Here is a 24,318-nt window from a genome sequence, read left to right as displayed (position 1 = left end):
CAAAGTTTGATGACGCTCAGCAGCTGCTTTGAAGGAGAGGGAATTCACAGGGGGGCCAGAGCGGATCAACACACAGCTTGTCAGAGTCTCTGCAGCTTATGTAACACCAGCTTCCAAAACTTTTATTCCCCTCACTAACAACCAGCTGACAAAGACCTTTTTTTCCATTGGGGACCCTCGGTGGTCCTTCTATTGAGTCCAATTAACATCCACATATTTATATAAAATATTAGCAAAGAAATGCATTATTTTGATTCAATGACTTCTAGTTGATACAGTGAAGCTGAATCCAGGTCTCTAATTGGCTTCTTTTCAAATTTAAACATCAAATTCTTGTTTTTTTTTTCCAAAACCGTCACAAATCCGCAACAAATATTTCAGAGAAACATGGAAGAGCCACCAATCAATGCTGACACCAGTTTTATCTGAAACTGTCGTCTTGAGGCTGATAGCAGTCCGGAGAGATCCATCCTGGGTGTATCTTGTTGTTTCCTCTCGCCTCGAGTTTAATTCAGTCACATCTTTTGAAGTAATTGCATGTTCTTGTGACAAATTCACCAACCAGCAGCCCACGGAGAGTAATTATTGATTTCTCTTGAAACAAACTGGTCTCCTCTGGGAGGGAGCGTCTGTGTCGTTCGCGTGTTGCAGAGGTAAGAAGTTCATGGTCGTCTCTTTAATCTTTGTAACTTCATTATGCAGCCTGTGAAAGTGAACAGGCCCCTCACAAAGGGGTTCAGCGTCAGTGCGTCCCAGAGGAAGCTGACCGTGTTTCACCAGCTGCTGCTGTGGGTGGACTGAACTTTTCCTCAGAGGAAAACTCGCATCTCAACCTGTTGAGAAAAACTGGTGTTTTCAAAATATCTCATAAACCACAGGCCAGATTTGAATGAAACTTACAAAGACTGATAATTAGATAAATATCTAAAACAGATTAACATTTGAGGTCAACCCGTTTCAAGATGACCACTACATCTATTCAATCTTAGCCAACGCAAAAGTACTTACAACTCAGTCAGTTTTACAAATATTGAGCTAATTTTNCCCACACACACACACACACACACACACACACACACAAAAATGGCTATAATTCAGTCAGTTTTACAGATATTTACCTCAAATCTGGTGTGGCTGTAACTGAGTGAGCCCCGACACATATCCTGAGCACTAACACTGGATTTTGTTTTGTTTTGCCTGATGTTGACCTTTAAGGTGTTATTTAGCGAAAAACTGTGAAAATAAAATAAAATAAAAAAGTCCTGCTGCTGTTTGATGATAACGCCCATGTCAGTGTAAAGTGTATTACTTTGTCCCCTGCTCTTTATGCATATCACGTTAGCTTCCCAGAGAATGTGCATCTATTGAGGCAGCAGCAGACAAAGCGCATTGGCTAAACATAGTAAGATTACCGCTTTTAAATATTCAAGATGTTATTAGTGCGTGGGGGAGAACACAGACATCCGAATCATCCTCCTTAGAGTTTTGCGCAAAAATAAAGCAACAGATAAGGCGTTCTGTGCTCTTTTGAATCCCTATTTGTATGTAAATGTGCAGCCAGGCTTTGAGTGAAAGGTATAGAAAGGAAAAATTTGTCAAGAGCTTAAACTGTATTTATGTTTAAAGAGCACAAGTTAGATCAGAAGCAGTGACTTTTATCCTATTTAAGCTCCATTAAATTGATGTTTCTTTAGTCATTTCCTCTTCTGAGTGTAACTGTTGTGGACTTTGATGGATGTCAGAGGAGGAAAGATGAGGCCTCGTCTTACAGCGAAGTTTGCTTTACAGACCAGTCAAACAGACCTGTTTTGCTTGACAAGTGAGCAATGAATTCACAATGACAGGGCTTATAATTTTTTAAGAGGCCAAGCTTTCGCTCAGGTTTATCAAGTGCAGAGAGTGTGCAGAGGACGCTACAACTCCAAGAGGAATTAATTACATTTTAATGAATATACTGTTTACTTGAGGTTTGTTGCCTCTTTTTTTCAGTGTCAGATTTGTATTTTAAAGTTACCCTAAATTTTGAGCAGGATTCAGGAAGGCTGCCTAACTTTCAGATATAGTATATGGTTCGCTGCCTTCCATCCAATATAAAAGACTGACTTTGTTTGGAAAAAGTCAAATACTGATCATTTTTTGAACAGTGACATAAAAGACTAGTTAAGATGTGTTTAAAAACAGGTAAATGTTAAAGCTATATTTCAGATCTTTAGTCCAAGAAGGGTCAGAACTAAAGCAGATTGTTGTCAACTTAAAACAACCTAAATCACAAACATTATACATTTTGTTTTTTAGATTATGGAGTTGCTTTTTGGGTTGTTTTGACTATGTCCCCCGTGATCGAGCCGACATCTCATCAGTCTGGTCCTAAATAAAGTCTATTCCTCCAACCTGAGGTCATTTAAAGAGCTATCTAACAGAACCTTATTTCAAAAGATCTGAGCTATCCCTTTAAAACCAGGTTAATGCAGTGTTTCCCAAAGTTGGGCTCAGGACCTCGCAGTTGGTCATCAGACCTAGGAAGGGGTCTTGAAATGAGCTCCTGAATTCAAATTAAGCTTTAAAATGATTGCTTATAGTACATATTTGTTTTAATTTTAAGAAGAAATGAGTCAATGAGCAATGGGTGGCCAACGTAATTTTGTGGGTCAGAAGCTGAAAAGTTTGGGAAGCACCAGGTTAATGTTTGTTTGATAAATTCCCTGTGTTGTGATTAGTCTTGGGGAAGATAAAGCATTGTTTAGGCAGCCACTCAGTGTACACCTGCGGTGGCTGCCTATTCATTACTTCAACAAGGATGCCGTGGCCAGTCTTTTAAATATTGATTTATTGCTGGGACTCGTGCCAGTCCTTAAAGTGCAGGTCCATCACATTTTGTTCACGCTCATGAGGGGCTGCATGAGAGGGGAAGCGTTGTTTGAAAGCAGGGATTATTATTATTGGCATTTTGTTCTGACACAGTGCAGAGACCCAGTCCAACCCATGTGTTTTGTCTTGTCACTAACCTGTGAGTCATCAGAGGGCCGCAGCACCGACCTGTACCCCGAGCATCTGTTGAGGCAGATGTGCAGGTCAGAGCGGAGACAAACAAGTTTGCTCCATTGTCCTTCGAGTCTCGAAAGAGGAAGTGATCGAGACCGAAGGCGACCGGGATCAGTAACATTTGTCCCACCCTTGTCTGCCCTCTGGGGCCTCTGTCCCCGCAGCCCGTGCGGTCAAGCCTATCAGCTGGTTGACGCAGCAGGGTGTGTTTTTCACTTCTGTGTTATTGAGTCAGACAGGCTTGTCAGAAGAGCCTGCTCTGGCGTGTTGAACGGCCTCTTACTGACAGGTTGGCCTGACCCAGCTGTCAGAGCCAAGTATCACAGACTCGCACTCTGTCAGACACTGAGATTACAAAGACAGTGACTGCTGTCTGTCTGTGAGACGCCTGTCTACCTGACCGACTCTGCCAGGATGAAACTACCACTCTTCTGTTGTGTTTTATACATCACAAACATTTCTACCAAGTGTCTTACTTTCAAACGCAAAAACAAAGCACAGCAAATAAAAAAAGTAAAACTGTCCCATAAGCTTAAGGACTGGGTTTGCTTTGATTACCAAACTAAATAAAATATTAAATCTCTGTAGTTTACAACCCCAATTCCAAGAAAGTTGGGATGTTGTTTAAAATTCAAATAAAAACAGAATGCAATCTTATAAACCCATATTTTATTCACAGTGGAACATTGTAAACATATCAAATGTTGAAACTAAGAAACTGTCCCATTTAAAAACAAAAATACGGCAATTTTGAGTTTTATAGCAGCAGGTTCAGACAGGGCCATGTTTTCTACTGTATAGCATCAGTCTGTAAACTTCCTTGGAGGGTTTGGAGGGGGATGCTGTCCCATTCTTGTCTGATTTAGGATTTAGCTGTTCAACAGTTCTGGGTCTTCTTTAACATTTTTTTTGTTTGTTTTAGAAAGCACTAAATGTTTGCAGTAGGTAGGTAAGTAGTAGGTAAGTTTTCTGAACTGCATGCAGATCAGTTCAGCATCTGAACTCTTCTCCTACGAAACCATGCTGCTGTAATGGATGCAGTATTCTGTTTAGCGTTGTCTTGCTGAAACATGCAAGGTCTTCCCTGAAAAAAGGAGTTTTAGATTTCAATTTGTTTGACCACCGAATCAATCCATTCAAAATAAGCTTTGACCCACTAAGCTGTGATTAGTGGCATTTCTGGATGGTGCTCTATATGCCTTTTTTTTGCCCGATAGAGCTTTAAGCAGCATTTAATGGATGGCACAATGAACTGTGTTTACAGACAATGATTTGTGGAAGTGTTTCTAAGCCCATGCAGTGATGTCTAACAGAATCAGACCTGTCTTTAATTCAGTGCCACCTGAGGGCCTAATGATCACAGACATCCAGTATTGACTCTCAGCCTTTAGCTCTGAGCTCAGAGATTTCTCCAGATTCTGGAAATCTTTTGTTGATATTATGAGCTGTATATGATGGCATATTCAAAAGTTTTCTCAATTTTCCATTAAAGAACATTATTCTGATATTGTTTTACTATTTTAGACAGTTTTGTGCAGACCAGTGAACCTCTGCTTCTTAGAGATTCAGCCTCTTTAAAATGCTTATATTATATCCAGTCCTCTCACTGACCTGTTGCCAATTAATGCAAAATATTCCTCCAGCTGTTTCTTATTTGTACCACCTGCTTTTACTGGCCTTTGCTGTCCTTGTCCTTGTTTTGAGATGTGTTGCTGCCATCAGAGTCAAAATTAACTATTTTTTTCCCCTATAGATAGTATAAATTCCTAAAATAAGAGTTTATGAGATTTGTAAATGATTGCATTCCAGTGTATTTCCATTTTACACAACGTCCCAACTTTGTCAGAACTGGGGTTGTACTTTGCTCTTGTTTTATCAGCGCTATCATCCTGAGGCAGTGAAGGTAAATGTGAAAAACTGCTCACATTAGGTGTGTTCAAGGTTATTGATTTGGGTGATAAAAACTAAGTACATACAAGAATGTTGTGCAATGACGTTTAATTATAATCATGACAGTCAGAAACACAAGTCAGTTCATATTCATCACCAAGCCGAGCCAGAGGTAAGACAAGGAGAAGTGCTCCTCCGGAGTATGTCTTGGTGATTGATCTGTTTACCCTTAAACCACTGAGGCAGAGCGCTGCAGTGTTCTCCTGCTCCAACGGAGTGGTGACCAAACAACCAGCCAGGCAAAACTCACTCTTACATCTATTCTAGCTGAGTTCCCTGTGACGTTGCATGACCACCCTGTCAAACCAAAGGAGACCTGATGCTGGCTTTCCTGCTGCTTGGAAGGACGCTTGCTTACTCTGTGGGATCAACCAGGGCATCAGAGAGATGCCGAGGGGGGCGGCGTGCTCTTGGGGGTGTCTGGGGGACACTCGCGGCCTGTCATAGCACGGTTGTGCGCATGTTGCATGAGCGCAGGCAGTCGGGCAAGACTGTGCTGGCACGTTTGGGATTTGCAGCTATCAGCAAGAGAAATCTGCACTGCAGACACCGCAGGGGGAGGGAGGAGAGCAGAACCGGGAGTGGGGCTGGTCGGGAATCATGGAGGCATGGATTGAGGGGGAAGAGAAGCTGGAAAACCTGCTAGCTAATTCTCAGCGTTCTTTGAAGTGCTTCACTGGGCATATAAAACATATTCAATAAGCAGTTTATGAGGAAACCAGGATGCAAAAATAGCACAGGTAGACAGTTAAGCTCTATATAAATATTGAGCTTCTGTACTTACTGTCTGCATCAGACTAAAGGCATTGAACATATTACAAATGAAGATGGTAAATGTTGGAAAAATGAAGCAAGGCTGACATATCATCTTTTCAGTGATCTATTAACATATTTTTCTTTCTTGAGAGCACCTTTAATGCTGCACAGGGAATCCAGATGTGTTGGAAAAAGAAGCCATATATGGCTGTCAGAGCAGATCAGTTTGGGTCTCATGAGCAAGCCAAGCACTCTCAACCATTTTCCAGCAATTTTACAGATTCTTTTGAGGATTAATTTAAGTGCATTTAGACATAAAAATGGGTTGGATTGTGACCATGTCTTGCTCTGTGTTAAGCATCTTGGTAAATACAGCAGTCAACTCCCAAATCAGATCGATTAATCTGTATTCTTGTGCAGAATGTTGAGATCATTTATGAGATACTGCAGCTATTCCTTATGCTGCACACATCCTGGGGGTCACCTTGACAGTAAACATTTAATTATAAACTCATGTGGTTAACAGCTTGCAGTTAACCATTTATCTTCCCAGGTTTCATTCCTAATATTAATTGCTTTGAATGGCATCAGTGGCGGAGCCTTTTTGTTTTGCCCCTCCAGTCCGATGACCCATCAGCTGATGGGTTCAGCTCAGCTCCGTATTGTTCATCAGCAGCATTCAGAGCTGATACAGTATCATTAGTCACAGTTGGCGTGAGCATAAAACACGTCGGCCCAAGCTTCGCTGGTAACAAATAAGCATATGGAAATGTTTGAGCAGCTAATCACTGCGGCGTTGGTTAATGTTTTAACGGCTGTGTTGTATTTTCGAGCAAATATTAGAGTATATCAGCTTGGATCTATCATTAGAGGCTTTTCAGGGTCTGCTTTATTGTCTCGACACCAGAGCTGGAAGTGCTTAGCTCGGCCCCTGAGCTTACCTGATTGGCTTGGCCCATGGCTGCATTTGGGAGATTAAGCTGTGGTGCAGTACAGAGAAGCGTTCAGAGCTACGGGATGTGGGACTGGATCCCAGGAAAGACAGAAAGTGGGCAGCATCAACACGAGATGACCTTCAGAACAAGACAAAGAGGCTTGGAGCTCAGAATAGAGAGACTTCACTTTCACCCTTGTGTGGAAGACTAATAGATGGCCATGTGCTCCTGCCACCCTCCTTTTTTTAGGTTCTTGCTGATTCATCGTTATATTGCAATTTAAGACGATGATCTTGAATCATCTGTCACAGCTGACAAATTTGCCTTTGGGCTGTCAGAGCCGGTGCAGAAACAGGGGACGCTGATCAGGATGCTCGAAAAGAGCGCCATCATTTCATCTTAATTGCATCACTTTTAATGTTTTGCTTGCAATAGATAAACACAATCTGAATCTCTTGTGCATTCATCACACAGACTGGGGAAGCCGGGTCTGAGCATTAGCAGCGAGAGCAATCAGGGGAGTTAATTTGGGATGTGATGAGACCACCTGGCAAGGTCAGACCCCGCTTTTTCGAGAGGAAAGAGCCGCCTCATTGGGCATGACGGATGCTTAACTATGAACCTAAAATTCTCAGCAAATCCCTGATGCAGGGCAATGGCTTTCTGTCTGGTTAAGCATTTCACATTAATGGTAAGGAATGCAGCAGCACCAGGACTTCTTTATGGCAAGAGTCTCGGTCAAGAGAACAGTAACAGAGACTTTAAACTCTGAGGTTCAACCAACGTTAGAGAAGTGTGTTCTGCATTTTAGTTAGCACCGTGAATCAGAGATGAGTCAGCAAAAGGCTTCCTGTGGCACATCATTACCTCTGAAAACATCATCAGGAAAATCTGGTGCTTAAACTATCTGGAAGGAAGCCACAAAGAAATACGTGGTGCTGATATTAAACAAAGCTAAGATGTGGTTTCTGTTTAAAGAACTTGAAGAGCTGCTGTAAGACGAATGCAGCTGTAAAATAAATGTCAATTCAGAGAACAATCAAACATGGTATCAACGTTTTTAACGCCTAAAAGGTGAAGGCAAACAATAATGATTTTGCCCACGTGTGTGTTCATGTGTTTGTTACCAAAATATCTCATGAATCACTGAACAAATTTTAAGGAAACTGGCAGAAAATAATCAGTGTATGAACATCCATAACTGAATAACTTTTGATGGCTGCCACAGCCAACTGACCTTAGAAAGCACAAAATGGCTGTAATTCAGTGAATTTGACTGATTTTGTGCTCAAATTTGGTGAAAATCCAAAGCGCTACTCATTGTCTGAGATCTTGGCTCAAAACTTTGGCATTACCTGTTGGAGTCAACCTTCTTGTGTGTCAGCAAAACATCATATGAAACAAAACTTTCACAAAGTAATCCTTGGATGTACATCTACAAGCTATTAAGAGCCAATCAAACCCCATCCATAACTAATCCACATTAGCCAACTCAAAAATGTCTAACTCAGTCATTTTATTAGATATTGAGCTAAACTCTGATGTAGTAGCTGAGAATCATTCTCAACCCTTAATCTGAGTGTGACATCTGGCGATCACACATAATGTTATTTTCCAGGTTTCACCAAAGTGGCCACAGTTCCATAATTTTACGACATATTCTGATCTTTGTCTAAAACTCTGGCACTCAAGGAGAAATTACTTTAGTATTTTAAGACATGGTTAGTTGTAACTGAAGAGTTTAGAAGCAACAACAGGTTATTTCATCCCAATATTTTAGAACAACATGACCTTATCAGTTGTGAGGCGGCTCAGGGACTGTGAGTGGGACGGAGGCAGCACTTTGCCTCGTTGCTCGTGTTATTGAAGACATATGGAGCCTATCAGGTTGTGACGGGACAAACAGAAAACGTAGGAGGCGCTGTGTGTGACTTTGTGGGCTCGTGCAAACACACAAACCACCACAACTCATCCGTTTGAGAGCAGGTCGTCTTGGATTGGATATCAGATCTGTCCTCTTTTGTCCTCTGTTTGTCTGCTGCCTGTCACACCCAGTTGTAATATTTTTAACTCAAGTGTCTGATTGCTTACCTACCAACAAGTTCATTTAAACCAAGGAAGCAGCTATTTTTAAGGTTGGAAAACATGGCAGGAAGTGTAACATAATCTCCCACTAATTATAAAGGTCCTTTTTTTATTGCAAACAAACAGCTATAAGTCTGATATGTTTGTGTTCCTGCACAGGAGAAGACCGGACCAGAGAGACCGTGGTGGGCACCACAGACTCACAGACGGCCGGGGCAGCTGGGTCAGAACCGGACAGACGGCGGCTCCAGTGTTGCATCAGAGTAACAGCCGTCCAGGTGCGGAAGGCCCTGTGGGGGGTCGCCATGGTGGTGTGCGTGTGCTCGTCCTGGGCGGGCTCCACCCAGCTGGCCAAGCTGACGTTTAAGAAGTTTGATGCCCCGTTCACCCTCACCTGGTTCGCCACCAGCTGGAACTGCCTCTTCTTCCCCCTGTATTACATCGGCCACCTGTGCAAGAGTCCGGAGAGGCAGACGCCCAGGCAGAGATTCAGGTCTGACGACTCCCAGTCCATCAGCAACACAAGTTAACCATCACTTTTTATTTCTCTGTGATTAGTGGCACAATCTTTTCTTCAGCAGCAGGGCAACAGTTTTCCTGACAACAAGCTGTGCATCTGTTCCAATTTGATTTATTTTCTCTTCCACAATATTCTCCATGTTTTAAACTTTAAAAGGCTTCTTCATAATCGCCTGCTGCAGAAAGGCGTGCCGTGCCTGTGCGTTGACTCTGCAACAGAATAGTTTTCATGGACATGGTCTAAAGACTCAACATCAGCAGGAAAAGAGCACAAAATCCTCCTCAGCCTTTCTAAAAGATGATAAAGAAAAGTTCTGGTTGTTTATTTAGAGTCCAGATAAGATTAAACTTGACTTATTTGAGCTCAAAGACACAGTTTCTGTCTGATGTATAAAAGGCAAAAAATTTCACCCCCAGAACACGATCGTCACATCAAAGCACATCAATGATTTTTTTTTTTCCCTTCACTTGGCAATCCTCTAAAACGATTGTGCAACAAAGATAAAAACAATGACCTTGGGTTATAGCAGACATAACAACAAGACAATAATCCAAAACATTTGGTGGGAAAAAAGGTAAATATTTCCAATCTCAAAAACCTGCAGAAAAGAAGAAATTCAAAAATCCCACAGGAGACTTGTAGGGATTGTTAAAACCTATGAGAAATGTTTGATAGCTGTAATTACAGCTACAGGCTTCCCCATCATTACAGCGAAAAAGCCATTTCTCATGACAAATGAAAAACAATAAATGAAAATTTTATCATCTCTGACACGTTGCCTCAAGATCATCTGTTGAATTTTATTGTTAAATGTCAGTTTCTGCCAGAAGAAACCCACAAAATATATCACAGATTAGAACTTAGCATAGTTCTCAACTAGAATGCTTTTTTTTTTTTTTTTTAATCAGAACAAAAATGGACAAAGCGATATTCCTGAAGAAATAATGAAAGTATAAAGACACATGGCGCGGGAGCAGTCATGGAGTGCTGGTTTCTGTTTGAGATGATGAATCATGTATCAGACGTTTGCAATTACTGTTTCCCAAAAAAGAGAGACCTCTGAGAGGTCGGGATGCAAGGGAGTCATACTAAATCTAAATAAAGTTGTAACTCAAATAGCTCCAAAGACAAAATCAAAATGTTTTTGTTCTTTGCAAACACCATAATCACCATAAATTAGAGTGTTTATTTGGTTGTGGAGGCTCCCAAACTTGTAATCCAGTGACAGTCGGCTTCTCCGATTATCATAATTCAGCCCAGTTGGCAGTCTTATCCGTCATCTCTGCGTCTCATCGGGCTGCTCCTGAACAAAGACATGAAGACGCTGGTGTGTTGAAGTAATTGTGTGCTGGTGAGCTGGAGGTATTAGCTGCGTATTTCTGATCCCGCGCTGCGTAAAGCTTCCTTCTCTGGGGATTCACGCGAGGATTTAGGGCTCCCGCCCCCTCGGCTGGAGTTGATCTGCTCAGATTCTGGAGCTGATTGTGTAACTGTGGTTAGTTTGCTCTGGGTTTCTTCTCTCACTAATTGATTTCATAGAAGGCGCAGAAGTAAGGCAGACACAGACCGAGAGATGACATTTACAGTGTCTGACCCGCCACTTTCCAAATGTTTCTCTCTTCACAGACATGAATGGAGATGGTTTTTACTGACCGATGGAGAGATTCTTCTTTATGAGAAACTGATGCTGCAACAGACAGAAATAAAGTCAAAACAAAAAGTTTCTAAATTTGTCTTTTCTGTATTTTAAATGATCTAAACGTTCAGGGTCAAATCAGGAATGGTTTCATCTAATGTTTGCATGTTTGATCATCAAACTTTAATTGTATTAAGCAGTTGGAATTTAAGACCTATATTACATTTTTTATAGGATTTAAGGTAACTTACTGGCAACAGTGCTGCCTGTAAGTTGCCTTAAAATGACAGGAAAATGGATTACAGTGTATGGCAGCACCTGATTCATAAAAATGTCTTGAGAAATAAAAATTATTTGCAAGTACCAGAGACTGATTTGTTAATATTAGGACATTCTAAAATGCGCAGCTTTGGCTTTTTGCTGCATCAGCTGCTCGATCATTTCAACCTCATTCTGTAACACCTATCATGTGAGGCGTGATCGAGCCAAATGTCATATGGTCAAACTACATTCCTGTTAAAATGCTGACATCAGGAGGCATTTCTGCTGATCTATAGCACAAACAGCTTATTCCTGTTGTAGCCAGACCGAGCTATTAGTCTCTTCTGCAAAATGAAGACATGGTGAACATGAACCTGCTTTAGGACTTTGATTCTCTTCAACCAATCATTTAGGATCTAATAAACTCCCAAAACACAGGTGTAAGGTGTGGTCTTTTTTCTGTAAAGAACTTTAAAGAATACATAACATTATGCACAATTCCATACTATATCACAAGATGTTTATGCTCAGAGCATATGTTGTAAATTACTTTCAGCTATGACCACATGAAGCTTTGGCTCAATATCTGTAAAACTCTCTGAGTTATAGCCATTTTTTCTTTGCTAATATCAATTAGCTGTAGCAGCCATCTTTAATTAAATTGACTCCAAAAGTTAATCAGCTGTAGAGGTACACCCAGTGATTAATTCCTAAAAATTTAATTAAAATCCCCTAAGTGGTTTTTGGGATATTTTGCTAACAGATGAACACACATATAAACACGGACAATAACATTATCGTGTGCCTTCGCCTTTCATCTTTTAATAATACAAATCTGAAAACAGACAGGATATGATGACTTTGCCAAACTGCACTGAAGACTGAGCTGATTAGAGTTTCTACTTGCTGCTTGCTTGCCTTAGATATTCAAATGTAGATGTACTGTATGTGTCCCTTGTGCATTTATGAAATAGTGAAAACATCGGCCCTTCATTAAAACATCCAAATCGACGTTCTTACACAGCAACTGAATTCAGCATCTTAAAATGTAATTTTGTGATGGGTAGAAGTTGAAAGAAATCAAACTTCTTCCTTTTATCAAAACAGCTTTCTGTTTGATTTTATTCCCTGCAGCAGCACTAAAACTGTTTTGAGCTCTTAATTAGGAAGTGCATCTGATACCGTCTTAACTAAACTTTTCCTTGGTAACGGCTTAGATATTAGTCTGATTTCTGCTTACATAAAAATAAACAGAAATAGCACAAAACAAATCATGTATTATGCCTGAGGGACTTCAGCTTTATTCGCAGTAGCATCAGAAAATTGATCTCTACAAAACACCTCCTTGCAGCAGATTTCTTGGTGTTTGTAAGTTTTTACTAATTTCTCCCAGCAGTACTATAATGTGTAAGAAAAAAATCATCTGGATGTAATGGTTGAAATAACAGACCTGTTCATTGTCATACATTACGATCAGTTTTTAAATGATACCACATATTTAACACTGATGCCGTGTTCTGTTTCGTATTTCGGCACACAGGGAGTGTTGCAGGTTTTTCGGGGACGACGGCCTGACACCTAAGGTGTTTTTCACCAAGGTGGCTCCGTTTGGCCTGCTGTGGATCCTCACCAACTACCTGTACCTGCAGGCCCTCAGGAAGATCAACACAACAGACGTGTCAGCGCTGTTCTGTTGCAACAAAGCCTTCGTCTTTCTGCTTTCGTGGATTGTACTCAGAGACCGCTTTATGGGAGTCAGGGTGAGTGTCTTCAAGTGTTTGTGCAATCTGTGTCATCAGCACTTTTCTGCTTCCAAATCAAACACTTTTGTATATTTAGCTGGAAGTCCGACTCATGCAGAGGCGACACAAGGGGATAGCTGCAGGTCCTATTCTTTTTTTTTTTAAACTTGTAGCTTGTCCGTCAAGGCAGCCTTCTTCTCCCTGTTGGAAAACCTCCAAGACTTGACTTCCATACCTACATAGCCATCTGAGAAAGATCCATCTCCAACCTCAGTTTTGCTGATGATATTGATCTGATGGGAAACAGAAAATTGGATCACCAGGATCTCACCCCCAGATTGGAGAAAGTAGCTGGATCCTCACAGCAGATGCTGAGCGGAAGATCGAGTTCTTTGAAAATAAGTGTGACATGAGGATGCTACAAATATCTTACAGAAAACACAAGACAATCGAATACGTGAGACAGCTAGTTGCCGCCCACGCTGGAGAACAAAAGCCACTATGCTCAATAGTAAAATCACACACTGATCTGGTATGGTCGTGTTACAAGGCATCTCTTCCTGTCAAAGATCATCTTACAGGGAACGGTAAATAGAAAGAGAAAAAGAGGCGGACAGAGGAGGAGGCTGGTTGTAGCCTCCAAACACACAAGACTGAGAGCACTAGAGATCCCTGACTGTCCAAGCATCCACCATGACACCCCTACGATCCCTACGACCCTTTGGGTCAAGGGATGAATGAATGCATTCTTTTTATATTTATATTTTACACAATGTCCTGGCTGTTTCGGAATTGGGATAGTAGATAGTCTATTCCTGATTAATCTGAATGGTTAGTTTACTTTTTTTTTCCAGGGGTGGCAGTGGCTCAGGAGGTGGGGGTTCGTCCTGTAGTCTTGAGCCCCCGCTCCATCAGTCTCAGCCGTTGTGTCCTTGGGCAGGACACTTCACCTGCCTTGCCTACTGGTGGTGGTCAGAGCTTTCGGTGGCGCCGGTGTAATGGCCGCCTCACTAGCTTACCGCCATCAGTGTGTGGATGAATGGGTGAATGACTGCATGTAGTGTGAAGCGCTTTGGGGTCCTTGGACTAGATAAAGCGCTATACAAGTCCAGGCCATTTACCATTTAGATAAGATCTAGTACACTGTTTTCAGAAAAGATATAAGAAAACTATATCATTTTGTGTTGCAGAAATAGTTTTTTTTTTCTCTCTGTCATGTGGTGTATGGCATGTCTTTACTGCTTGGGTTTATGGTATGATCCCACTGAGGCAAAGAAAAAGATGTTTTAGCCTTTTACTGTTTACTTCTGCAGTATATTTATTCGTGCCATGACATGACCTGATTACCTTCACCTCCCTATGGGCGTCTAGCTGTGCCTCTCATTACCCTCAACAAGTCTACTGTATTTTCAATTTCAGTTGTGAAATAAAATTTTGCCCTTTCACTCATCATGCTAAACAAAGTCTGTGTTTACAGCACAGAATGCAAATCATTTGTGATGCTCTGAGTTGATTTTGCTTGATTGTGTGCGCTCCACACACAGCCACAGAGAGCAGGTTGTCTGTGTGACAGTGTGTTCAGCCTCCTATGATCATGTGTCAATCAATCGTGTTTTGCCTGGACAAGACGAGACACACGGAAAGATGAGGGCTCCTGCCTGAGCTTCTCCTTCTCCCCTCCCGCTGCACACTTCTGCTGCTTTCACGTCTACAGCTGTTCTGCACTCCGCAGAATGGATTTCCCCTTCAGTCGTCCACACGCTGACGAACACCCCCTCCCTCACATCACTCCCTGGCGCGTGCCCCAACTCCCCACCCCCATTATTTGTAATGAAAAGCTTCAGTAAGCGACAGGCACTGTAAAAATGCTGCATCTCTGCCTCTTGTAAGCCCTGTCACTCGCTCCGGTGCGTGGTGGTGGGGACTGCGGTGTTTGAAAGTCTGCAGCAATGCGGGGGATCTTAAATGAGATTTTCATGAAAGCAAAGAAGAACGAAAAATACAGAAGAGGCTAACACCCCCCTCGTTAAACAGACATGAGGGGCGTTTTGGTGTTATTGTGTTGAAAAGATATGAGCATGTAATTTACTGGGTCAGTTCAGCGGCTGCAGCAGCAAACTGATAAAGTATAAGAACTTTGTAATATAAAACATCCTGAAGAGCCTTTTTGTTGTCATTTGGATTTATGAGATGTATTTGGTGGCATTAAATTGCCATACTGAAGTAATGACACTGTTCTCACATAAGTTTTTCAGCATGCAGGCTTGTCCCAAACAGTTGGCACCTAATTTGGAAAAGTTTCAACACTCCAACTGTGCTGAAGCATCTCTCATTGTCGCTGATCCTGCAAGCAAACCGGTGTTCACTGAAATGGAAGTTGTAGCTGTGAGTGACAGGCAGCCCGCAGTGCAGAAAGAGCAATTTTGCCAAAAGTGCCTCAGGGCTTTGGCCAAGCAAAAAACACACGGTTCATTTATCTTCCTGACACCTCTTTAATGCAGAGCTAATCCACTCAGCTGGACTGCATCACGTGCTCATCGCTATTCCTCACCCAAACCCCTCCTCCTCCCATGTGCAACTGCAATATGAACACATGCGTAGACAAACACGCGAAAAGAACAAATGACAGCTTTGGTTTTATTGCATCCAGGTCGACTGCGAGCAGGATGAAACAGATGATCTGGTGTCATCTTGAAGCCATGATAATCGCTGAGGCAGGGAGTGGGAGTGATAAGTGGGGGCTGCTGGATCAAGATGGGGTATTTGGTTTGTAAACACGATGGCAGCGTAAAGGAAATCAATGTCAGACAATCAAGCCAAGCAGCTCGTCCCATGGTGGAAGCAGTTGCACTGTGAACCTGAGAGCAGAGTTCCCGTGAAGCATGCCTGTTAGCATCTGACAAAATGCAAACACCAGATGAGCTGCCTACTGGCAGCAAACAACAACTCAGACCATAAATTTACAATCCTTCTTCTTGTGTGGCTTGTGATTACGACTTTGAATAACAAAGTGGAGGTCATGTGAACCTGCTGTGGCCCCACGCAGCAGGAGAGGACTTCGTGTCTTAATGACCAGACTGCGAGCAGCGTGTCGCCCATCCATCATTCACTGGTGTTCTGTCTCTCCACAGATAGTAGCAGCTATCTTGGCCATAGCAGGCATCGTCATGATGACCTACGCTGATGGATTTCACAGCCACTCTGTCATCGGCATTACTTTGGTCGTGGCCTCTGCTTCAATGTCAGCACTCTACAAGGTATTTGTTACCATTTCACCAAAAATACATCATTACTGAGCACAAAGTGGCATTGTCATGCTTCCAGCCACTGTGAAACATGTTTATAAAAGCCAAACATGCATATATGTATGAATTTTCTTGACTTATATAAGAGATACTGGATCAGCTTGGTTGTTGTTATGTAATCAGATGAAAGAAGAAAGGAGTGTAAGCCTGACAGAGGTGTGTTACATGTATGAATTAGACCGGTGGCTTCAAGTGGAAATATCCAGATCAAACGAGGCAAATAGCCAAATTTTGACAGGGTTTGTTCTCCCCTGCTCAGCTACTTAATGTGATAAACAGACAGCAGTGGCCACAAGCCAGAGATGTGGCAGGTACTTGGCAGACTAACCTCCTGTAATAACCCTGAACTTTGTAAGGGGGTGGATTTTTTTACATTCATCCAGCCCCATTTTCCTTTATCCCCAGGTGCTCTTCAAGATGGTGCTGGGCAGTGCCAAATTTGGAGAGGCAGCACTCTTCCTGAGCATTGTCGGAAGCGCCAACTTTGTTTTCATCAGCTTCGTGCCAGTCATCCTGTATTTTACACATGTGGAGTACATTGGCTCACTTGCAGACATCCCCTGGGCGTACCTCTGTGGGGTTGCAGCCTTGCTTTTTGGTAAACGAAGATGATATATCAAGCAGTTTGTCTCACAGTCCATATAACGCTCTGATTGTGCAGTGAATTAATGGCTTAACTTTCTTATTGAGACTTATTGCTGCTCTGATTATGTTTCTCCCTACAGCTTTCAACATCCTGGTGAACTTTGGCATTGCAATAACATACCCAACATTAATTTCTTTTGGCATCGTCCTAAGTGTCCCTGTGAATGCATGTAAGTGTCTCCTGACTTGACTTTTAGGCCTGGTTCAATTAAATATTTGATGGTGTTGGAATCATTTCTTGGGAAATAAACGTGATTACAAGAGTAGACAAAGTGAAAACCAGGGTTCTTGAATTCTTAAATAGAAAAGAAGACCTTATAAAAATTGTAGTCTAATAGATGGTCTTAAAACCCCAATCTTAAATTCACCTTCAGTATTCGGCAGTATATATATACTCTGACATTATTTAATAATGTACCGCTGTCTTCACAGTGACCTTAAGTCACAGTGTAGGAAATAATATCCATACTTTATATGTATTGAAGTAAACTGTTAAATTTAAGTCCGGCTGCTTGAAATAAAGAACCATTGCACACATCTTTTCAGTAAAAAATCATCAGAATTTTCTGCCACCACTAAAATGTGGCTGATAACCTGTAATATTTGCTGCTTGTTCGCAGCCTTAGCAGCTACAGCAATTCTTCTGTTGGACATCTTTTGTGAAACAAGTTGATATTTTCTTTCTTTTCTTGGACAAGGTTAAGACCTTGTTCTGGTCTTACAAACACACATGTTAGTCCATTTTACTAACAATAGGCTCCACCTGGTGGTGCAGCTACAGCAGGTTCTATCTGAAACACTTGGAGCCCAGGATTTTATTCAGCAGTTATGGTGTTATTCGGTAGCTTGGAAAGTCCAAGTTCCAAGTCATAAAAATCAACTAAATGCCTCCCAAAGACCAGCTCCAACTTCAAAATCCAATATGGCTGCCTTGCATTTGAAAAGCTGTAAATAGCTGCAGCAATAAACTTTTTATTTTCACTTCTGTTTGTGTGTATCTCAGTAATTCAGGCACACATACTGTACTGCCCAACCATTATTAGTTAACTCATTGTTACAGTTATCGGCTAATGGTAGTTAGCTCAACGATAAGCAAACCCTACTCTGACAGGAAGGTGAAACCTGAACTGGACCAGGGCAAATTCTGCTACAAGTTTTAAGTGCTGCCACTCTGTATAAACAAACGGGACGTTGCTCTTGGTAAAATGATAATAAAAAAAAATCTCTCATATAAATTTTTCAGATGTTGACTCTTAGTGATTCATGTAGTTCTTACCTTGCTGCGGTATATGTTATTTACTTCATGCGTCAAAGAACGATCATGTGACACCCAGACTGTGTACGGAGGAGGCGAGACTTAAAGCCCCACATCCCTGGTGCTCAGACTTTGTTCCAACAATACAAACTGGCAGCTTCTGTAAAATGGGATCTTGTGGCTTCAATTCTCATCAACAGAAGGAGGCGGGACACAATGTCCAATATTATCTTACACGGTCAATGCTTCTGGGACATGAAGACATTGGGTTTGACGCCATTCTCAGATCCATCATTCATGCCGGTATTTGAAGAGGATTTGTGTGACTCAGAGTCCCGTACATGAATCACAATGTTGATATATTTCTTGCTTTGTCTGCTAATGTTAATACATGCTTGTGATTTTTGCAGTGGTGGACCTCTTCACGTGTGAAATCCATTTTAACACAGTGCGCCTCATTGCTGTTTTCATCATCTGTCTGGGTTTCCTCATGCTGCTGTTACCAGAGGACTGGGACCAGTGCATCATTCAGCTCAGCATGAAGCTGCGCAAACGGGACGAGCCTGCCGAGGGCAATGGGGAGGCCGGTGTCGCTACAGGACTCAGCTGGAGAGGGAGAGGCAGAACCTCCCTCTCAACATTTGCACATTGACTCCATTCAGCGAAGGGAGGCACGTTAACAAATTCCATATGCCTGGTACATTTTGTTTTGCACAGCTCACACTTATTTGGACTGACCCGTGATCAGTAACTCAACCACGAGGGAAACATGATGGAGGCTCAGATTGTGTAGCCCTCATTTGACATCCATTTTGCTCTGAACTTGTACAAGCTGGTGCATGGACTCAAGTCTGTTGTACTCTTTCTTATAAGAAGTCATCAGGTATAACCAATTTAGTCAATTTAGCTGTAGCTTTAAAATGTTCAACAGATTTGTCACATCCTGGAAAGAATTACAAGCTTGTTTTATATTTTCAGCTCTAGTAAAAAAAAAAAAAAAAAAAAAAATATCCAACCAGTTGGTTTGAACTAACACTCCCATTACCACACCTTTTAATCCAAAGAAGAATGCCTAAAAAGGCGAATGCCTGAGAATAAACAGGCAGGCCCTCAGTGGCATCCATCAGGTTTAAACTTAACCATAACCACCTGCCTTTTGTGCACTATAGATAGCTATATTTCACTCCTTGGATGTCCCGGAGCTGTGAATCTGATGGTCTCATTTGGTGTGAAGGAATCTGTCCGGACATCTGAGGATCAATGTGAGCTAAAAATAGTTATTTCGCAATGCCTTTCTCTTTTCATCTTGAAAAACAGAGGTCACGTTCTTTGCAGCCAAACTGTTTGGCCTGTTGTGGTGATTATGTGCTTCCCTGGGGCTTAACTTTCATTTCTATTACTCACCCACTGATAAGATTCTTTAATCAGGGGATGTTTAAACTAGTATCTCCTATTTTAATGCATGAGATGGGTGAAGTTTGTTTGACAATTTTAAATCTAATGCTTCAGGTACCCCAGTGTTTTGATGGGTCAAAAGCATACAACAAAACGAACAGGCTAAATGAAAACGTCTAGAATTAATATCAATAATAGCTATCACTGAGCCTCCCTATTGACTTCCTGTAACGTTCAACTGTCTAGATTCATATTCACACAAACAAATCTGTGGCACATCAATTAAACTAAAACAACAGATGGTGGAAAACGGTCACCGGCTTGAGGAGAGGCGTGTTGACACATGGCTCACATTTCTCTGGCTTTCCTTTAAAAAAAAAAAAAGCTTACTGTATTTGTTTTTATTTAAGACATTTCTGAGGCAGGTTGCGACGAAGATGAACCGGAGAGCAACTGAAACTCTGCCTTGCTGTGAATGTATGAGCATCACTCCACAACACACGCTCGCTTCGTGCTGTCTCGTTTAAACAGTGCCACTACAGACTTCTGCAGACTCTTTGCATTATTTGAATGAGCTGCTTTTTTTGGGGGCGAGTGGGGAGGGTCGTACAATTTCTTGATTGCAGGGGACATTTTATATTTTTTGCATTTACTTGCTGACTAACTTTGAGGAGGAAAGTGACTGATGTCCACTGAACGAGCATGCACTTACCTTAGGAGCAGATACAACAGAAATGTCCACTTCACTGCCTTTTCTTTGCTCTTTGTTTTGCAATAGACTACATTAGCACTGTTTCCCATTGTCATTCTTTATGACAATAAATTATAATATTGTATTCCTCTGGAATTATTGCAAGACATAAATGTAAACCTTTGTAAGGAATGATGATTTTTACACTGAGACGCAACATATGATTATCACATTTAAGGAAGAAATATTTAGAGCGTAAATAAAATGGGTTTATTGGACCCACTGTTGGGTGGCTTCAAGTGTAATCACATGTTCTATATAAAAAGATTTCTTTTCAGTACATTTTCTTGTGAAGGTTTGTTCTTTTGTCTTAGCTGATGAATGAAGTTGAAGATCAAGGGAAAAAATATGCACAATTTAGATATAATGATTAGCTGGCTTTAGTTTCTACTGGTGTATAAGTAAACAGGTTTGTATATGTCAGAGCATCATCACAAATAAGAAATGCATCAGCCAGTATTTTAGATCAGCCCCTTTTTTACAGCCCATTTCTCTAGAAAGGGTTCAGAGGCTGAAGCCCTCATAGCAGTCATTTCTGGTTCAACACCCAACAAGACAATTTTGCTGCATATCGTGCCCCTCTTTCCCACTGGCAGATGGAGACTAGTGTCCCAAAAATCTTTTAAAAATTGGGTAAGTAGTTATAATGCAGTTTACAAGCAATTTGGAGCTCAGTATTCCACAGTAAGAAATATTCACAAGAGGAATATATTTAGAATAGTCTCATATCTCCCGGCAAGTTTAGTCTGAGGTCAGACCCTGCTAGGCTAAAAAGGAATTACATTTTCAAAAATGAATTATTTGAAACACAAGCTTCAGTTAGTATGATCTTTACAGAGTTTTTTGAAAACACAATTAATCAAAACATTGAAGTACAACTTATTTGGAAGAGTTACTAGTTACTAGGTAGTAGCTGAGAGTCACTTACAAGACATACGCCAAGAGCTAGTAGATTATGTGGGATATCACATTATTACATGAGGCTGCATAATGTTATTTTCAAGGTTTAACCAAAATGGCTATAACCTAATTCTTAAAACCTAGTAAGAAACAGAACATTTTTTGTCATGACACCTACAACCTATAAATTCAAACAGCAAGTACTTATTTTATTGCCCATGACATTTAAACCCTGTCACTGTCTTATGTGGAAATAACCAGATATAGATGGGTGTTGAGTGATGTTCAGACACTGGGGTTATTTTATAGTGTGTTGCTTAAATAGTCTTTGCTTTGCTCATTTTTTCCACCAAAAAATACTAAAAAAATCAACTTAGATGTGAACATTTGATGTTGTTGTGACATTCAATTGACCAAACAATTACTCAAGTGCAATTATGAATGATAAATTAATTTATTATTAAAATCATTGACATGATCAGTCCAAGTCTGATGCTGCAGGAGATCATTTGCTTACTTTAGCAAATATCGTGCTCTACACTGACAGTAATCTGGCCGAAGAAAAAAGTGGCCTGCTGCTCCTTTGTCAGAGCAGAGAAAGGAAGTCTGCTTCCCTCTTGAGGCCGGGATGGGACCTGCAGATTGTGTTTCCTGTCACTGCCAGACTCTGGCCACACAGAGGAAGACGAGGTGTTTTCACGGTGACATGTTTTACACACGTGTAACTCAGAGTGGTGTTTGAATCTGGCACTAACGGTAAAAATGGAGGAGTGTTCACAAGTGAAACTCTCAGTGCTGTGACGTGGACTGGGATGTGGGGAAGTCGGGGTGCAGGGTTCGTTGTTCCTGAGCTCATCTTCTGCTCTGACCTCCCCCTCCCTGCCCAGCACACTCCCCAAATGGGCTCTTATTCTGCGCCCAAGTCCCCAAAGAGCACTTTGGAAACGTTTACTAAGCAGAGCATACAGGAGAGGGTTGATATCAGAGTTCAGCAACATCAGCCAGTAGGAGAAGGTAATGGCAGACTCTGGGATGAGGCTGGACCGGCCTGCAACTGCAGTTTCAGTGGCCTGAACAAGAGCAAAGCTTATGTAGGGCGTCCAGCAGATGAGGAAAGCTGCGATGATCAGAAGAACGCGCATCACTCCGTGATGGTGGTTCTGAACAGTTGGCTGCGAGCTGCTCTGAGCCAGGAAGGAGAACAAACGTCTGGGGGCACTGTTGCTCCGTTGTGTGGGACTTTCAGGAAGGACGTGGTTCATATTGTTTGCTTCTGAGCTGAACTGAGACACAAACTCTCCATTTATGTGACAGATCAGTCTCCAGGGACTCCTACAGTTCTGCTGAGATGAATCACTTTGACTGGAGGCAATGCAGGAGTTGCTGCGGCGCTGGACAGAGTCCTCCAGAGTATGAATCCTCCTGGCGTGGCTGTGGGCTACCTTCACAATGTTCACATAGCAGAAGAGGATCACCACTGCAGGTATAAGGTAGGAGAAAATGGCCATAAAGGCCGTGTAGCTGGGACTGCTGGCCCAGTTGGTCGCACAGTTATACATTGGAACCACATAGGTGATCGAGCTCCAGCCCAGCAGTGGAGGACTACAAGTGGCCAGGGCCTGCAGCCAGATCCACAGGACCACGGCACAAGTCCTCCACAGGGTGCAGCGGGAGCTGTAGCGCAGGCAGTCCATGATGGAAAGGTAGCGGTCAAGAGCGATAGCAGCTAGTGTCAGAACAGAAGCTGTGCAGAACACAGAGGAGGTGTAACCAACATACAAACACAGCTCCTAACAGATGAGAGAGAGAGGATGTCACCACAGGGACAGTCGGGACAGCAAAGCTCAGCACAAAACTAAAACACGTCATTCAGAGGACACTTACAGTACACTGCGCCCATCCATGGTTCATGATGGACAGAGCGACAGAAGGCATCACTCCGATACCCACCAGGAGGTCACTGATGGCCAGGTTCATGATCAGCACAGACGTCACTGCATGGAGGGTCCTGGTAGCAGCCACAATAACAAGGACAAGGATATTACCTGCAAACAAATACAAGCAATGTCTCAGCAGTTCAAATGATTGGATTATAGAACCGCCGCCACATTTTTCAGCTGTAACTTATAATGCAAAATAAGTTGACTAGAATTAAATTTAATCAACTCTTTATTTACTTTTTAGTTTACTTAAATTGACACATTTTTTCTTCTAAAATCTAGTTTATTTACTACTTCAGAAATGAAATCAGTTCATATTTATTTTTCTCATAAATTTTAGACCTGATTATACCTCCTGAGACTTCATACTGAGTCAGTGGTTTCTCTGCATTGTAATATTTTATTCAGTTCAACTTGAACCTGTTGTCCTGATGATGAGAACTACCTTTGTATGGTCAGATTCTCTTCGGGTTCTTATATCAAAATCACAAAAACAGAAGAAAACCTGGCAAAGAATAGAATTATAAACTAAAGTTTGGAAGCCCATTTAAGCTACACAAAACCTACACAGGGATTCTCTCCTTTAAGCAGAAATCCCTGCAATTGCTGATAAAAAACAGACTTTTTGATATTTATTGTGTACAAAGACGTTATTTTGGAGCTCATAACAAACGAAACTTTCGCGATTTCTGGTCAATCTAAATAGTTTTATGATGCGATATTAAAAGTTTTCATCTTCACAGCCACAATTAATGACTGTTAAACAGGTTGAAGCAATTTAATGATCATTTAGTGCCTTCACGTCATTTTGGGGAAATAATTATATTTTTGTAGATTGTAGACGTGGTGTTGATTAAATAAATGGCATGTCGGTGTGTTTTACCCATCACGGCGCCTGAACACATGAGCACCAGGAGCACCTCCAGCAGCGGCTCCCTCCGCCCGGACACGACGCCCACAGCGCCCTCTGGCCCGGTCTCGTTGCTCGCCGCGGCCCGCTGAGACGGGCCGGGACCGTCCGGCTCCTCCATGAGCCGCTCGGCTGAACGCGCTCCTCACATCACAGGTGAATTTAGCAGAAAAGTCATCCCATTTCCTGCTCCAGCTGCTCCCATTCTGATGTGACAAAGCTGAAGCAACTCCTTTATTTAAACAGGAGAGGGAGGAGATTCATTAGGATCCATTTAACCCTTTCAATAC

At 41.9% G+C, this 24,318-nt stretch overlaps 2 protein-coding genes across 3 annotated transcripts in view; one reads left to right on the top strand and one right to left on the bottom strand.

The window, feature by feature from the left end:
• The window catches only part of slc35f3b (solute carrier family 35 member F3b), a 52,658-nt gene extending 33,482 nt beyond the window's left edge, over positions 1–19,176 (top strand). For both annotated transcript variants that reach the window (XM_017413003.3, XM_017413004.3), the window contains 6 exons: positions 8,928–9,261; positions 12,726–12,945; positions 16,059–16,184; positions 16,638–16,830; positions 16,958–17,047; positions 18,543–19,176. In XM_017413003.3, coding sequence (XP_017268492.1) covers positions 8,928–9,261; positions 12,726–12,945; positions 16,059–16,184; positions 16,638–16,830; positions 16,958–17,047; positions 18,543–18,784 — 1,205 coding nt within the window. In that variant the 3' untranslated portion in view covers positions 18,785–19,176. The remainder of the gene's footprint in view (positions 1–8,927; positions 9,262–12,725; positions 12,946–16,058; positions 16,185–16,637; positions 16,831–16,957; positions 17,048–18,542) is intronic.
• A 1,678-nt stretch (positions 19,177–20,854) lies between these two features.
• On the bottom strand, positions 20,855–24,288 carry LOC108234090 (5-hydroxytryptamine receptor 1D). Its single transcript, XM_017413002.3, has 3 exons — positions 24,002–24,288; positions 23,063–23,223; positions 20,855–22,968 (listed from the first exon to the last, which is right to left on the bottom strand). Exons 1-3 carry the CDS (start codon positions 24,147–24,149, stop codon positions 21,697–21,699), a joined length of 1,581 nt encoding a protein of 526 aa, XP_017268491.1. The 5' UTR covers positions 24,150–24,288; the 3' UTR covers positions 20,855–21,696.
• Positions 24,289–24,318: the final 30 nt, after the last annotated feature.

The sequence above is a fragment of the Kryptolebias marmoratus genome, linkage group LG22, assembly GCF_001649575.2.
Source record: "Kryptolebias marmoratus isolate JLee-2015 linkage group LG22, ASM164957v2, whole genome shotgun sequence".
Classification (NCBI taxonomy): Eukaryota; Metazoa; Chordata; class Actinopteri; order Cyprinodontiformes; family Rivulidae; genus Kryptolebias; species Kryptolebias marmoratus.
Note: the sequence above shows the minus strand (reverse complement) of the source record. Positions and strands in the feature narration are given on the sequence as shown.